General features: G+C 44.0%; 1 protein-coding gene across 2 annotated transcripts in view; it reads right to left on the reverse strand.

The window, feature by feature from the left end:
* VPS16 (VPS16 core subunit of CORVET and HOPS complexes) overlaps positions 1 to 17795 on the reverse strand; it is a 315475-nt gene that overhangs the window by 227319 nt on the left and 70361 nt on the right. For both annotated transcript variants that reach the window (XM_077448719.1, XM_077448718.1), the window contains exons 2-4: positions 16162 to 16250; positions 5151 to 5248; positions 3458 to 3586 (exon numbers count right to left, since the gene is read on the reverse strand). In XM_077448719.1, the coding sequence (XP_077304845.1) occupies positions 3458 to 3586; positions 5151 to 5248; positions 16162 to 16231 (297 nt within the window). In that variant the 5' untranslated portion in view covers positions 16232 to 16250. The remainder of the gene's footprint in view (positions 1 to 3457; positions 3587 to 5150; positions 5249 to 16161; positions 16251 to 17795) is intronic.

The raw sequence follows: 17795 nt of genomic DNA on the forward strand, positions 1-17795 counted from the left end.
AAAAAACTCACCATGCTACTTAATACCTTGAAATGTCTACTTTCTAAAAAGGGGTCATTTGGGGGGTATTTATACTTTCCGGACTTGTTAGTGTCTCAAGAAATGAGATACACCTGATTTACTGAAGGCCTGATCAGATGTGATCAATTTTCAGTGATTGGCACCATAGTTTGTAGACTCTATAACTTTCACAAAGACCAAATAATATACACTACGGTGGGTTATTTTTACCAAAGATATGTAGCAGTATAAATTTTTGGCCAAAATTTATGAAGAAAAATTACTATTTAGCAAAAAAGTATGACAGAAACAAAGAAAAAGGAATTTTTTTCACAAAATTTACGTATTTTATTTATAGCACAAAAAATAAAAAACCCACTAGTGATTAAATACCACTAAAAGAAAGCTCTATTTGTGTGGAAAAAAGGACGCAAGTTTCATATGGATACAGTGTTGCATGACTGGAGTAATTGTCATTCAAACTGTGAGAGCACTGAAAGCTGAAAATTGGTCTGGTCAGGAAGGGGGTGTAAGTGCACTGTATTGAGGTGGCTAGGGAGTGACGAGTGACCACAGACATGTATCCAACACCCACAAACATCCTATCCTTTTTCCTAAAAACAGAGGATCCGTTCCTCATCCATTTGGCAGACTGGATGGCAGTTGGGTAGAAATGGTCTATTTACATCCAACTGCCAATAGAGCAGAGAAGGCAGTATCTGCTCTGCATAAGTGAAGCGGATTTGGACCAGCGGACAGATTACCCGCTGAGAAGGCAGACTCCAATGAAGCCTGCCCCTTGTCAAAGTGACCTAAGAGATGGTGGCTACATTTCCACATACAGAGGATCCATGGAGAACAAATGTAGCAACCCTCCAACAGAAAGTTGGATCCCGGCAGAAAAAAAATGTGAATATGGAGGAAGCTGACAGCAATATACGTTAGCTTATGAAGTTATAAAGTTTAGACTACATACTTAAACAGATTTTTTTTTAAACCAAAGTTTTGTGTCATTTTAACCACTTGCCGAACGCTGCACGCAGATATACATTGGCACAATGGCATTGGTGGGCAAAGAGGCATACCTGTATGTCCCCTTTAATTGGGGGGGGGGGGGGTTAGGGGGTGCGCACGCTCCGTGTACAGCGTGACCGTGCCAGTGGGTTCTGTGGACTCGATGTCCGCTGGTGTCCCGCGATCGTGTCACGGAGCCACAGAATGTGGAGAGGCCTATGTAAGCAAAGCATTTCCCCATTCTGCCTAGTGACATGACAGGGATCTACTGCTCCCTGTCATCGGGAGCAATGATCGCCGTCATGTCAGTGGTAGCCCATCCCCCCCACAGTTAGAATCACTCCCTAGGACACACTTAACCCCTTGATTGCCCTCTAGTGTTTAACTCTTTCCTTGCCAGTGTCATTTACACAGTAATCAGTGCATTTTTTATAGCACTGATCACTGTATACATGACAATGGTCCCAAAATAGTGTCAAAAGTGTCCGATGTGTCCGCCATAATGTCGCAGTCACGATAAAAATTGTAGATCGCCACCATTACTAATACAACATTTTTTATTTATTTTTTTATAAAAATGCCATAAATCTAGCCCTTATTTTGTAGACACTATAACTTTTGTGCAAACCAATCAATACCACCAAAAGAAAGCTTTATTTGTGGGGGAAAAAAAGGGCGTTAATTTTGTTTTGGTGTAATGTCGCACGGCCATGCAATTGTCAGTTAAAGCGACGCAGTGCCAAATTGCAAAAAATGCTCTTGTCAGGAAGGGGGCAAAATCTTCCAGGGCTGAAGCAGTTAAAAGACCCCCAGACATGCTAGATCCAGCTGAGTGATTATATCCTATCTACTGGATAGTTGCAGCCCAGAAATTTCAGATGAGAAATAAGGAGCTGTCCCCTCCATATGACAGTGCTATCTGCTTGACTGTCATGCCGATTCTCTAGGATTTACCAGTTTCTAAATACTAGCCCTATTACAAACAGACAATTAAAAAACATTTTCTGAAGGTGGTGAGCAATGGCAACCTCTGTAATGCTCTCACAACAGGTGTTTGTTAAGAATCACTGTCCACTATATTCACTAATGTTTAATAAGCTGGCATGGGAGATGTCTGACACAAAACTGGCTCTCCTTGCAATAGTAATTGACTCCACAGCATAAATGTGTACACTCAGTCAAAAACGAGTAAGCATGCTTATGGACATGACAACCAAGTGGAAAACCAGAGGATGACTCGATCATTCCTGTACATGTAACCCCCATCCCCTTTTATATTGATGGCCAGCCTCTGACATTGCTTTTTTCCATTGTATTGTAAACATTTATTTTTATCAGTAGTTAAATGTATCCGGTTCCCGACCGGCACATGCCGACGTACGTCGGCAGAATAGCACGGCTGCACAAATGGGCGTACCTGTATGTCACATGGAATTTTCCGCCGTGCCATTGTGCGGCGGCCGGGAGCTCCGTGAGTAGGATCCGTGTCCCATTGACTCAATGGCCGCGGGGATACCCACAATCATCTCACGAAGAGGAAGAACGAGGGGATGCTAAACAAGTATCCCCCCGTTCTGCCTAGTGACAGTGTCACTGATCATAGCTCCCTGTGATCGGGACCTATGATCAGTGATGTGTCACAGCTAGCCCATCCCCTCTACAGTTAGAACACATCTCTAGGACACACTTAACCCCTACAGCGCCACCTAGTGTTAACCCCTTTACTGCCAGTCACATTTACACAGTAATCAATGCAATTTTAATCGCACTGATCGCTGTATAAATGCGAATGGACCCAAAATCGCGCCAAAATTGTCCGACGTGCCCGCCATAATGTCGCAGTCACAATAAAAATTGCTGATCACCGCAAACCAAACACTTATTGTGATTTTTTACCAAAAATACGTAGAAGAATACGTATCGGCCTAAACTAGGGGAAAAAAGGGGTTTTTTTTTTAATATATTTTTGGGGGATATTCATTATAGCAAAAAATAATGTGTTTTTTTTTTTTTCAAAATTGTCGCTTTTTTTGTTCATAGCGCAAAAAATAAATAAATAAATAAATAAATAAATAAACGGTAGAGGTGATCAAATACCACCAAAAGAAAGCTCTATTTGTGGGGGGAAAAAAATAAAAAATATGTAAATTTTGTTTGGGAGCCATGTAGCACGACTGCGCAATTGTCAGTTAAAGCGACGCAGTGTCGAATCGCAAAAAGTGTTCTGATATTTGGCCTGCAAAATGGTCTGGGGCTTAAGTGGATATGTTAGATTTTACGTTAGATTTTAGAAAAAAGTGCATTATTCCTGCAAACAATATTAACACCTTGTTCACATCAGATGCACAGAGTTATTGTACAAAAAAAAAAAAAAAAAGTCTACTGTACTTTTCTAATGTGAACACAGTCTGACATACAATTAAAGTGTAAATCACATACTTACACTTCCCAGGCTAAAAAAACGTTTATATACACAAAATATGTCGTATATTAATACAGTTCCATCTTCCTGAATACACATTAGATCTTCAGATACTGTCCATCCCAGGTGCACCACTTGTCCACTCTTCCACTACAATTAAAAAGAATACCAAGTACAATTTTACATAATTTGTAGATTTTCCACTAATCTACAAATATGGATGTTTAATAAAACAGTACAAATATAATCATGTAACATAAAAAGCCATTTGAAAATAACCCTGTCACTATTTTAAAAATGAAAAAAAAATTAAAAAAAATAACTACAAAGTCGACTTCCAGTACCTGTCCCACCTCCCGTCCCCCAGGATCTTCGTGCTATTTAGCAGCTTCAGCCTACAGGCAAAAATCTTCACATCTGCCCCTTCCTGGGAGGGGTAGATTCCTGCATCCTCTATTGCACCCAGCGTTTCTATCCTTCTGGCCCAAACATCACTACTGCATGTACAGAAACTGACATTTGTTTTTAATTTCTCTGAACTTTTTGTAAGATTTGCCATGTATTCGGGGAATTATGCAGCTCATTCATCAATACTGAATTGATTCAAAATCTGCATTTTTTGTACAGATCATACAAATCTACAATATAAAGTAAATAAAAAATAAAAAAAATGACAAACCAGCAAACATGTGTAAAAGCAAATTAAAAGCTGCAGTACAACAGTGAACATCATAAAAAAAAGAGTATTATCAAAATTCACAAATGTGTCACACTCTCTGCAGTAAAAGGTTACAACAGCAATAAAACACAATGGTAAACCATTTGCATTGAGCTAAGAAAAAACAACACTAGTTCCCATGTAACGAGCTTGGCACGGATAAATATATCTATAGTAGATGCACATCTTGATATGAACACTAACTAGACATTTATTAGTGTTATAAGTTCAATCATCTCTGATTCCCATTTGTTGCAGGTGACGCTTTTCCCTTTCCTTCCCCTGTGGGGGTGTCTCACAGTGTAGTTTCTTGTAAGCCCTTTGGACCGTACTCTCTCTCCTGGAGAAAGCCAGGACAGCCATGGATCCCACTGAATCATTCAACAGATTTTAAAATTTCTGGTTGTGAGGTCTTTCACTTCACTCTTCAGCGGTAAATATAATAGCATTGTGCTTGTGATAATTGATGCATAATGTATGTTACGTCTTATAACTGGGATGTTCAAACATTTATTTAGGAGTCAACCATTCTCCAGAAGAAGACCATGATATAAGAGGTCAAAATGTCAGGAGTCGCATGCAGTTTAAACCACTTATGTTATGCTGTATGAATATATGGTTGCTTGGCTGTATTATGGAATGATTATTGTATTCTTTCAAACAGAGTCTAACATTTTAACACGGACATGTATTTGTAATTTATTTAATAAAGACCCTTTTATATCATTTTCATACTCTGACCAATTTTGCTGCATTAAAACCCCCCCCTGGGGGAACCTTCCCATATCATTCCTATGCATCTTGGGGTGTGCAGCCCGAACTCTCATATAAAAAAAACTGAACTGCTGATAATAATAAAAAATGTCCAGTCAATTGAATCTTGGTTCCAACTACTCTACTATGGCTTACTTTGCTCCATTCTCACAAAAAAACAGAACATGTTGGTCACTTTTATAATAAAATCCAACAAAACTGTAGGTATCATTTATCACTCACCTGAATTGTGGCTAAAAGAACACCAGATGCTGAGTATGTTTCTAAAATGGGACGTGAACTGCTCGGTTTCTCTTTTGTCAAATAGTTTTTCATCAAGGCTTTGAAAATTTAGAAAAAACAAAAAACAAACAATCATTAGTAATAATCAGCCTTTGCGACAGAGAAAATTGAGTACTGTCCGTGATACTTTTTTTTATTTGCACTAACATACAATTTTTCAGGACAAGCTTTCGGGTATGTCCCCTTCTTCAAGGTCCAATCAGCCTTTGCAAAATCGTGACAAATGAATGTATTGCATGGTCTATTATCAGATAAACCTTTTGTTGGTCTCATCTAGTATCATGCACTCCAAGCTTCATATTACTATTGACAATTGTGAGGGAGTTCATATAAGTATAAATAACAGCAAAACTTTTTTATTTTTTTGGAGAGAGAGATTAGAACACCCATAAGGCTGTTTTTGCCTCCGTTATCACCAAAAGTAAAGGAAAATCCCACATTTTAGGTTGTCACTAGAACAGCAATAGAGGGGAAATTTTCCAGTGGGGACACTAGTTCCTCTAACACTGGTGACAACCAGCAATAACTTTATTTTGGAGGGATTTCCTCTCATTTCCTGTTCTGGCTTTGAGACATGCCTGCAAGCTTCTCTGTAACTCAGGGTTTCTCAACCAGGGTTCCATGGTACCCTAGGGTTCCTCCAGAGGTTGCTAGGGGTTCCTTGAGCAATGAACAACTTCTGCATCCTAAATAAGTTCCTACTGACACCGTTGATCTTTTTAGCTATCCAGAAGGGGGCAATTCTTTCCCAATGACCACAAGTGTAAGAAGAATTCTTCCCACTGATCATCACATTAATGTATCATGAGATGTAGATATAGGAATTTTAGCAGGGGTTCCCTGAGACCAGAAAGTTATTTCAAGGGTTCCTCTGTGCTGAAAAGGTTCAGAAAGGCTACTCTAACTAAACAACATAATAAATCCATTAGTGGGCATATCACTGATACTGCCAACTCAATAATTTATTGTCCATCAATGGTTCAGCACAAGAATTGTTGTATGTATCCATAGAACACTAGAGAAACTGAGGTTTGTTTACTAAAGGAGTTGGAAATCTTCACACAATAGATTCTGAGAATTTCCACTTCAATTATCAATCATATGCAGGTGAAACCAATATACTGTATATGCACAGATGAGATCAATGCACAGGTATTTTCTTTTCACATGACTGGCTAATTCAAGTAAATATTCATACAAGTTAAAGTAAAATGATTTTGAAGATGTAGGTTTTAGATGCAATATCTCCTTCCATCCCATTTATCTCTAAAAATAAATAAAAATAAAGTAAACCTGTAATGATTAACATTCTACAACTTTCCTTTTTTGGTAAGACACTGACCAGGAAGAAATATGCAGCCAGTAAACCAGATGCATGCTTAGTGACCAGTTATAGAGGAACTTCAACTGGGAATGAAAAAGCTAAAGTGGTTGTAAAGCGTACATGTACCCAGTGAAGTGACAACACTCAGGTGATGCACAGAGATGATATCATCCTACATAAGTTGTAGCTGTTTATCTGCAGTCTTCTTTCCTGCACATCAATTTACTATACAGGATTTTTCTCAGGAATAAAAAGTGGGGCAGGGATCTGACGTCACACACACTGTAGAGTTAGAGAACAGAGTTCCCTGTAATCTGAGAACTGGATGAAGAGAAGGGACACACCCCCTCTACTCACACCCGCTCATAAAAAACATACAGGGCCAGCTGACACCAAACCAAGGTGTGGGAAACCTGTGTACCTTGTGTGTTTCCAGCACGTAGTTCAAAAACACACGCATTTGCGATCTGCAGTGGGTGTCAGTGTTAATGCCACCCCAAATGCAAGTCACAAACACAGTGCATTTGCCAGTAATTTCCCAGTGTGAAAAGCAAAGCGCAAAGTAAATGTAAACTAATAAAAATGGTACTCCATTTGGGTATAGTGTAATTGTCAGTCAAACTATAACAGCACTGAAAATTACCTGGTAACAATGGCCTACCCCTATAAGAATGGCATTATTTAACTTCAGTCAGAGCTTTGTTTTTACATACAGTGGTGTGAAAAAGTGTTTGCCCCCTTCCTCATTTCCTGTTCCTTTGCATGTTTGTCACACTTAAGTGTTTCGGAACATCAAACCAATTTAAACAATAGTCAAGGACAACACAAGTAAAAACAAAATGCAATTTGTAAATGAAGGTGTTTATTATTAAAAGGTGAAAAAAAATCCAAACCATCATGGCCCTGTGTGGAAAAAGTGATTGCCCCCCTTGTTAAAACATACTATAACTGTGGTTGTCCACACCTGAGTTCAATTTCTCTAGCCACACCCAGGCCTGATTATTGCCACACCTGTTCACAATCAAGGCATCACTTAAATAGGAGCTGCTTGACACAGTAAGGTCCACCAGAAGATCCTTAAAAGCTACACATCATGCCGAGACCCAAAGAAATTCAGGAACAATTGAGAAAGAAAGTAATTGAGATCTATCAGTCTGGAAAGGGTTATAAAGCCATTTTCAAAGCTTTGGGAATCCAGCGAACCACAGTGAGAGCCATTATCCACAAATGGCGAAGACATGGAACAGTGGTGAACCTTCCCAGGAGTGGCCGGCCGCCCAAAATTACCCCAAGAGCGCAGCGACGACTCATCCAAGAGGTCACAAAAGACCCCACAACAACGTCCAAGGAACTGCGGGCCTCACTTGCCTCAGTTAAGGTCAGCGTTCATGCCTCCACCATCAGGAAAAGACTGGGCAAAAATGGCCTGCATGGCAGAGTTCCAAGGAGAAAACCACTGCTGAGCAAAAAGAACATCAAAGCTCGTCTCAATTTCTCCACAACACATCCTGATGATCCCCAAGACTTTTGGGACAACATTCTGTGGACCGATGAGACAAAAGTGGAACTCTTTGGAAGGTGTGTGTCCAAGTATATCTGGCGTAGAAGGAACACTGCATTTCATAAAAAGAACATTATACCAACAGTAAAATATGGTGGTGGTAGTGTGATGGTCTGGGGCTGTTTTGCTGCTTCAGGACCTGGAAGACTTGCCGTGATAAAAGGAACTATGAATTCTGCTGTCTACCAAGAGATCCTGAAGGAGAATGTCCGACCATCTGTTCGTGTACTCAAGCTGAAACGAACTTGGGTTCTGCAGCAGGACAATGATCCTAAACACACCAGCAAGTCCACCACCGAATGGCTGAAGAAAAACAAAATGAAGACTTTGGAGTGGCCTAGCCAAAGTCCTGACCTGAATCCTATTGAGATGTTGTGGTATGACCTTAAAAAGGCCGTTCATGCTCGAAAACCCTCTAATGTAACTGAATTAGGACAATTCTGCAAAGATGAGTGGGCCAAAATTCCTCCAGGACGCTGTAAAAGCCTCATTGCACGTTATCGCAAACGCTTGGTTGCAGTTGTTGCTGCTAAGGGTGGCCCAACCAGTTATTAGGTTTAGGGGGCAATCACTTTTTCACACAGGGCCATGATGGTTTGGATTTTTTTTTCACCTTTAATAATAAACACCTTCATTTACAAATTGCATTTTGTGTTTACTTGTGTTGTCCTTGACTATTGTTTAAATTGGTTTGATGTTCCGAAACACTTAAGTGTGACAAACATGCAAAGGAACAGGAAATGAGGAAGGGGGCAAACACTTTTTCACACCACTGTACAGGCATCACTCTCACTAAGCTACTTGGCGATGATCTTGTAGCCCATTCCAGCCTTGTGTAGGTCTACAATCTTGTCCCCGACATCCTTGGACAGCTCTTTGGTCTTGGCCATGGTGGAGAGATCGAAATCTGATTGATTAGTTCTGTGGACAGGTGTCTTTTATACAGGTGATAACTAGAGATTAGGAGCACACGGTCGGATAATCTGTTGGAATGCATCTTATCGGACCGTGTCGTCAGATAATCCGACTGTGTGTGGTATGCATCGGATTGATTCCGTCCGAATCTCCGTCGTACCCAATTTTCCAACATGTTGGAAATATTTCCCGACCAACTGGGCCGGTCGGACATATTCCGATCATGTGTAGAGAATTTTGATCGGACCAAGTGCCACGCATGCTCAGATCAAATTCCTACATCAAAGCTATTGGCTACTAGCCTGAACGTAGTCCCATCGTAACGAAATTACGTCATCACGTTCTGAAAGATCGGATTTTTCGCCAACTTGGCCCGACCGTGTGTATGCAACAGTTTCGGACAAGATCCGATGGGCAAAATCCGACGGGCAAAATCCGACGGATTTGGTTGTGGAAATCTCCGACCGTGTGTACGTGGGCTAAGAGAGTGCCCTTAATCTCAGCTCATTACCTGTATAGAAGACACCTGGGAGCCAAAAATCTTGCAGATTGATAGGGGATCAAATACTTATTTCAATCATTAAAATGCAAATCAATTACACCCATCCCCGGGACCAGCGCTGAGCCCTGAACGGACTGATACTCTCCCGCCCTGCCTGACCTCAGTGCTGCTGACCATCCGCCCGGAGACTGGAGGGGTGGCCCTGTTGAACGGGCTCAACGCAGAGGCAGCGCCCAGGCGAGCTCCTGGCTTCGGCCTAGCCACGGCCATCTTGGAACACCCGTCCTCGGAACCAGCACTGGGCCCTGTGCGGACTGGCGTCCCTATCTCCTGCCTGGACACCCTGCACTACTGGCCATCCACCCACAGAGTTAAGGGGTGACCCTGTGGACCTAATTCTGCTCTCGGGCAGGGCCGCGGACTGTACACAGAGACCCGCCGCCATCTTGGTGCACCTGACCCTCAGGTAGGCTCTGGGCCCTGTCTCTGCTGCCCTCTGTCCATTCTCTCTGGCCTGTCTTGACGTGCCCACACCATCACCGAACCTGATATCATATCCCCCCCGAAGAGCCTAAAATCATCCGCGGCAAAGCTTGCGCAGTACCGCCGGAACGAAGGAGAGGAGCCGGAGGAGGATGGCGGTGCTGGGCGGACGGGAGGGGGGCGAGAGCAGGGAGACACGGATAAACTTTTGGAAGCGATCACACTCTGCAGGACGTCCCTCACCGCTCAGATTGAGGGGGTTAAGATGGACATGTCCTTGATTAGACAAGATTTTCAGAAAATCCGCGACCGGGTCACTGAGGCGGAAACCCGCATTAGCACGGTTGAAGATGTCCTCCCACCACTGCAGGCCGGATCTGAACACATGCAAAGACAGATTAACCAGTTGCTCGCCAAGCAAGACGACATGGAAAATCGCCTGAGGAGGTGTAACCTCCGCTTCATCGGTCTCCCGGAGGGAGCAGAGGGCAAAGACCCAACATTGTTCCTGGAACAGCTGCTGGTAACCACCTACGGTCGGGAGGCCTTCTCCCCTGTGCTGGTGGTGGAGAGGGCGCATAGAATGCCCGCTAAACCCCCTCCTCAGGGGGCTCCCCCCCGCACATTTATTGCAAAGCTATTAAACTACAAGGATCGAGATGCCGCGTTGAGACTTGCGAGAGAGAGAGGTAACATCCCAGTGGGAAACGTAAAGGTGGCAATATTTCCTGACTTCTCAGCCGAAATACAGAAACGACGTCAGAGCTTCATGGAAGCCAAACGCAGGCTACGCGACCATCACCTGAAGTATTCCATGCTCTTCCCTGCACGCCTGAGAGTGGAACATGATGGCCGAGTGTCGTTCTTTGAGGACCCTCGTGAAGTCATCTCGTGGCTGGAACGTGGGCCTGCGCACGACGGGAGAGACCGACGACACATTCAGTGAATGGAATGGTGAGATCACCTTGTTTTATGTTTCCGCCGGCACTCGGCCCTCCTAATTACCCTGGCCACATTTCCAAATTGTTTCCCTTTTTTCTTTTGGATGTTTAGAGTGGACTTGCTAAATTTCATTGCTCCCCTCATGGGAGTCTTTTTTTATATACCCCTTATCATATCCGCCGCACGGAGCTTCAGATGTGTGTTGGTCTTACCAGCCGCATGCATAGTGCAGCGAATTTATGCCCCACTAGCCACTGGGAACCATGACTTTGTGGATGGACGTTGGATCTGGGCTTTGCTGCCTGTTTTTTATACAAACCTGCAGGGGCTCGCAATTTGGCCCCATTTTCATCCTCCTTTACGATGGTGGGCCCGGGACCACTGTTTGATCCAGCGACTAAAACTGTTCCTCATCTTCGTTCTAGATGTGCAGTTAATGTTTTTCCCAGCTGACAGTTCGGAGTTGTTAAGGGATAATGCCTACACAAGTTGGGGTGGGTGTAAGGCGGGGAGGGGGGTGAGGGTTGTTCAACAGTTGATTTTACAATGTTTGAATGTGCATCTGGTGCCTCAGGAAATGCCTATGGGAAAATGTTCAGGTGCTGTGGGGGTGCTTGATGTGGTGAAGCATGTGCTTCGGCCCTACTGTATAATATATTTCCCATTAGTCCATAAGATGCAGCGAGGTTCAGCCTCACTGAACCCTGGAGTTCACCACCACCGCAGTTATGGAAGGACAGTTAGTTTACAACTGTCGGGGGATGAGGCCTGCACATGTGGGGGTAGGTGTAGGATGGGGAGGGGGGAGGGGAACGTTATATTGTTATTTTCTCAATGTCTCAGTGCACATGTATTATCGCAGAAGGGGACCACGACAATAGGTATGTCTCCTCAATGGTTATCACATGTATGGTACGATCTATGCCAGTGTCTGATGTTACTCAAGTTCTGGATACTCCATGCTGCTTTCCTAGATGATCCGTGGTGTTATTTTTCACAAGACATGCTATGACAACTATAAAATTCCTGACATGGAATGTGAGGGGCCTGCGTGAGAAGGTTAAACGCTCGGCAGCCCTCTCATTCCTAAAGCGGCAGAGGGCGGATGTGGTGGCATTGGTGGAGACCCACATAGAAGGGAGGCTGCAGATGGCCCTCCGACGCCAGTGGGTGGGGTGGGCATACCATTCCACGCACACTACCCACGCCAGAGGTGTCTCAATATTAATTGCTAAATCTGTACACTTTGAGTTATGTGAAGTAATTACTGACCCTCAGGGCCGATATGTATTTCTTCATGCCAAATTATATGGCGATCAATTTCTCCTCATGGCCTTTTACATACCTCCACCATTTAGTATGACTGTGATCATCGAGGGACTCGCCCTTATGACCCGACATCCCACAATACCAGTGATCTGGATGGGAGACTTCAATACCACCCTGCAGCCGGCATTAGATATACTCCAGACTACACAGGGGATGGACGCGGCTAACAGGGAGACAAAATTTTCAAAACTGATCTCCACTGTCCACTTAATAGACACTTGGCGCTACAAATTTCCCCTCACAAAAGCCTATTCCTGCTTCTCACCTTCCCACAACTCCATGTCCCGCATTGACTTTATTCTTGTATCGAGCACCCTAACGCCACGAATATTAGAAAAAGCCTTTTGCCCAAGACTACTATCTGACCACAGCCCTTACTGGACCTCACTGAGCATCCCCGTGGGTAAACCCCATAAGCCCTGGCGACTAAACCCATTTTGGTTGTCCCTGTTACCGGAGGATGACGAGCTCCCGAACCTATGGCAACAATACTTTGCGGACAACGACCAAACTGCCTCTATTGCGGCGATTTGGGATTCATTCAAACTATACGCGCGCGCAACCCTTACCTCCCGCATAAATGTAATTAAGACAAAATCCGCAGATATCTTTGACAGGGCGCTAGCAGAACTAAGCTCCACGGAACGGGAGTATGCCATTAATCCTACCCCGGAGATAGCAGCTCGACTCAAGCTGCAATCCAGAGTGGCAACTCAACTTCAGTTTACAAAGGCCAGACAAAAACTGTTTTTCACGAAGCAGAAATTCTTTGAGCATGGAGAAAAGGCAGGCAAGCTGTTGGCTTACCTGGTACATAGTGAGGATAGACCCCCAGTGGTCATCACGCTACATGGACCAGAGGGCCATCAGATAACAGATCCTCAAAGAGTAACTGCTAGATATAGAGACTTCTTTGCAGATTTATACAAGACAATGACCACAGATCCATCGGACCAGAGAACGGCCTTCTTACGTAGCATTACCCTCCCTCAACTGACAACAGACCAACTTGACCTTCTTGAGGCACCCCTCACTACAGACGAAATAGCCACGGCTATAGCCAGTTTTGCCAGATCCAAATCCCCTGGTTCAGACGGTCTCCCAATCGAGTTTTATTCTCAGTACAGTGAACTTCTTACCCCAAAACTGCTCACGCTATACAACCACCTGTTTGAAACCTTTTCCTTACCACCATCCATGAGAGAGGCAGTAATAGTACTCATTCCCAAACCAGGGAAAGACCCGGGATACCCGGAATCATATCGTCCAATCTCCCTACTCCAGGTAGACATAAAAGTTCTCGCCAAGGTACTATCCCTGAGATTGAACAAAGTTATCCTGTCCTTAATACATGTCGACCAGGCGGGATTCATGCCGGGTCGCAACACATCCTTTAACCTACGCAAATTGTTCATCAACCTACAGGCTACACACATGGAGGCAGGATCCAGGGTGGTGGTGACTTTAGACACAGCGAAAGCCTTTGACTCGGTGGAATGGGAGTACTTGTGGAAATGTCTGGAGGGGTATGGCTTTGGCCCTAAAATCATCAAATGGGTACAACTGATGTAACAGTCGCCCACAGCCAGGGTAATGGCGAACGGATGGCCCTCCGAGCAGTTTGACCTCACCAGGGGCACAAGGCAGGGCTGCCCTCTCTCGCCGTTGTTATACGCCCTGGCTGCTGAGCCGCTAGTCATATCCATCTGGAATAATCCAGAAATCAAGGGACTATGCTCAGGTAATCTGATTGAAAAAATTAGTATGTACGCAGATGACACCCTTTTATACCTGGCAGATCCGGGTTCCTCCTTGCGGGTGGCACTACATACAATCGAACAATTTGGGACCTTCTCTGGTTTAAAAATTAACTGGGAAAAATCGCAAATATTACCAATAGACAGTTTTCCACCAACCGAGTCACAGGCCAGTCTGCCACTTCAGAGAGTTAGTACCATCAAATATCTTGGGATCCATGTATCCAGAATGTCGACAGACTTTGTACATCTCAATATTGAACCCCTCACGTCCTATGTAAAAACTAAGCTGTGGACCTGGACTCGCTTGCCACTGGGGGTATGGGACAGAATAAACTTAATTAAAATGGTTCTACTCCCCAAAGTATTATATGTTATGTGGCACTCCCCAACATACTTACCTTTGAAATACTTCAAGACTCTAGAAGCCCTACTCAAATCTTTTGTATGGGGTCCTAACAGACACAAACTGGCATGGCAGACGCTAAAAAACCCACCTGACCTGGGAGGTATGGCACTACCAGATTTCAACCTATACTATATTTCGTCCCAATTATCACAACTATACCACATTGACAAGACTGACAGGGAGCGGTTCCTCCAGCTGATGTGCCCCAAGTGGGCCAGATGCACTAAAGACCCTCTTTATGCGATAACAATAAACACCGGAAATACTGAGTTGAGGACTGGTGAGCTGGCCCTACTGTGTCAATACAGACGCATATGGGACATTGCCTCCGCTAAACTAGAGATTCCCCAATATAACGACTTCACCCCATTATGGCACAACAAGGTCCTACCTGAATTCTTGCAAATTCCTGATGTAGATTGCTGGTCCACCTATGGAATCTTCTATCTCCATCATTTACTTACCAATGGGACTCTAAAAACCTTCCACACACTCCAAGAGGAGTACAATCTTCCCAATCATATGCTCCTTAGATATCTGCAAGTCAAGCAAGCAATCCGCACTCAATTGCCATTGTCCCCCCCTAAGCCCGCTTCAAATGTCGCTATGGCAATCATCAAAAACACTGATCCTCAAAAACTAATTTCAGCCTTCTACAATCTACTTTCCACCCCAGTAGCAACTAAAATAGCTTATGGACTTAAACCTCGCTGGGAAAGGGCGGTGGGACCTATCGAGGACGGGGAATGGGAGGAAGCTCTGGAATTCTGTAAGACAGTTTCCCCAAAACTGTCGGACAGGCTGACTCAAATTTACATACTCCATCAAGTGTACCCTACCCCCCTCAGGGTTGCCAGGTACAGAGGCTCCCAGTCCACTTTGTGCCAAATGTGTGGAAGGGAGACAGGAACATTCATTCACTTACTGTGGTCATGCCCCAAAGTACAGGGACTATGGACACAGATTGTAAGATTCCTCCATGACGAAATGGGCTCTCCAGCCACGCTGGACCCAAAAATGTGCCTTTTGGGACTCTTGCCAGACTCGACCGACAGGTACATGAAGACATTTCTACACGAGACGTTATTCACAGCACGAAAGACAATAGCTCGGAAATGGATGAGGACTTATCCCCCGAGCGTTGCAGAATGGAAAGCAGAAATAAACAACACCCTCCCCTACAAAAAATTTATATACACCAATAGGGGATGTCCTGAGAAATACTACAAAATCTGGGACAGGTGGCTGCAGGAGTCTAGCACTTGTTCATAGCCGGTTTATGCACAATACATAGTAATGTAAATAACAAGCAGATCCTCCGGCCCCTGGGTAGTGAAGTAACCCAAAACACTGACACAAGGTACCCTTTTGCTTTATTTATTTCATGCATAAAACGTGATGGGACATTGAAGATTTGAGATGGTTATACAATTGTTATTTGAGGAGCTGTACGATCTGTAGCATTTTTGTAACTGTAATCTGTAACATGTATGCACTGTAAATCGCAATAAACCTGGTTGATTTAAAAAAAAAAATGCAAATCAATTTATAACTTTTTTTAAATGTATTTTTCTGGATTTTTGTTATTATTCTGTCTGTCACTGTTAAAATAAAAATACCATTACAATTATAGACTGATAATTTGTCAGTGAGCAAAAATACAAAATTAGAAGAGGGATCAAATACTTGTTTCCCTCACTGTATATCAAAAGAAAAAATATATATATACCTATTGATCCTCCATATGGACCAACTGCCACAAGACAATCTTTAAATTCTTCTCTGATGTTCCATTCCATCTGATACAATTCAAACTTCCTGCAGGCAAAAACACACAATACATTCAAATTACCAATATTCTAAGAACAATTTATATTTTCAACCTTTAATTTTAAAAAAGGTAGTTATGTCTGGGTATAAAGCTAGTTTAACAGTTGTGCATGGTATTTATTCTTGAATCTTAAGCTATAGGACTGAATACTATCCCATAAAGGTCAGTGACATTAAAGTATATTGAAAGCCATGATGGATAAAACCTCTGCCAGGAGACCCACTTAGGAGATACAGTTAGGGCTAGTTTACACTTGCTTCAAAACAAGGCTTCAGACACGCTTTGTTAAAGCTCTCTGAAAGCCAGTCAAAGCCCCGTCACTAAATAAAATGGTTAGCTTACAGTCCTGTAAGCACCTTGCTTTTGCTTGGTGCTTCAATGAGGCTTTGGTGGGGCTTCAAGCGAGCTTGGCCATAGACTTCTATGGAGGCGTTGTAGATGCTTTGAAGCACCACTGAAGCTACCCAGGGTATCATTTTAGAAGCGAAGCTGAAGCAAAGCAAAAGCAAAGCAAAAGCAAGGTCTAAACAAGACTAAGCCAACCATTTTATTTTGTGACAGGAGCTTTGACTAAGCCCGTCTGAAGCCTTGTTTTGAAGCAAGTGTAAACTCGCCGTCAATGTATGTTGAAGCTGAAGCAAGTGTAAATGAGCCCTTAGGACAGGGCTCGACAAATCCCAGGCACCAGGGTTTTTGTTTTTGAAATTGTGCCCTGATGCCTGGGTTTTTGTCACTGACAGGTGCCTCTGTTGCTCTGTGTCTGGTGTCTCCAGACACATAGCACTGTCTGGTAGTCGGGATGGAGCAGGAAGAGAGCAGCTCAGCAGCCTCCGACATCCTCCTTCCTTCTCCAGACACTGTTGGCAGAGCAGCGCCGCAGTGCGTTAAACTGTGTGTAGAGAGGAGCTGTCAAAATTGAGGCTGAATGTCGGGGTGGGCGGGACCTGGGGTGGACGAGACCCAGCTCTCCATCACCAGCCAATGGGATGGGATCTGGGCGGGCCGATACGTGTATGTGGCCCCCTCCCCTTTCTTAAGCAGCCCACCCCAGGTCCCGCCCACCTCTGACATCGCGCTGAATTTGTCAGCTCCTCTCTCTCCATACAGTTTCACACAGTGCAGCACTGCAGGGAGCATGCAGTTTCACAGTTACACGATCAGCTGTGAAACCTGCCAGTGCTACCTGCCAGTGCCATCCAGAGCCACCTGCCAATGACAGTTAGTGCCACCTGCCAATGACAGTTAGTGCCACCTGCCAGTGCCAAGCAGTGCTACCTGCCAGTGCCATCTGCCAGTGCCATCTGCCAGTGCCACGTGCCAACCATTGCCACCTGCCAGTGCCACCTGCCAGTGCCAGTTATTGCCACCTGCCAGTGCCAGTTAGTGCAACATGCCATCATCCAGTGTCACCTGCCATTACATTACAAACCTGTGTCAGACTACTCTTATGCATGAGCCCATTAAAAAGGTGGGGTACCCATGAACTGAATAAGGCCCACTGTACAACCTATCCTGTGCAAGGCTATTTCACA

This window comes from Lithobates pipiens, unplaced genomic scaffold (genome assembly GCF_037356315.1).
Source record: "Lithobates pipiens isolate NorthernLeopardFrog02 unplaced genomic scaffold, aLitPip1_a1.2 Scaffold_22, whole genome shotgun sequence".
Classification (NCBI taxonomy): Eukaryota; Metazoa; Chordata; class Amphibia; order Anura; family Ranidae; genus Lithobates; species Lithobates pipiens.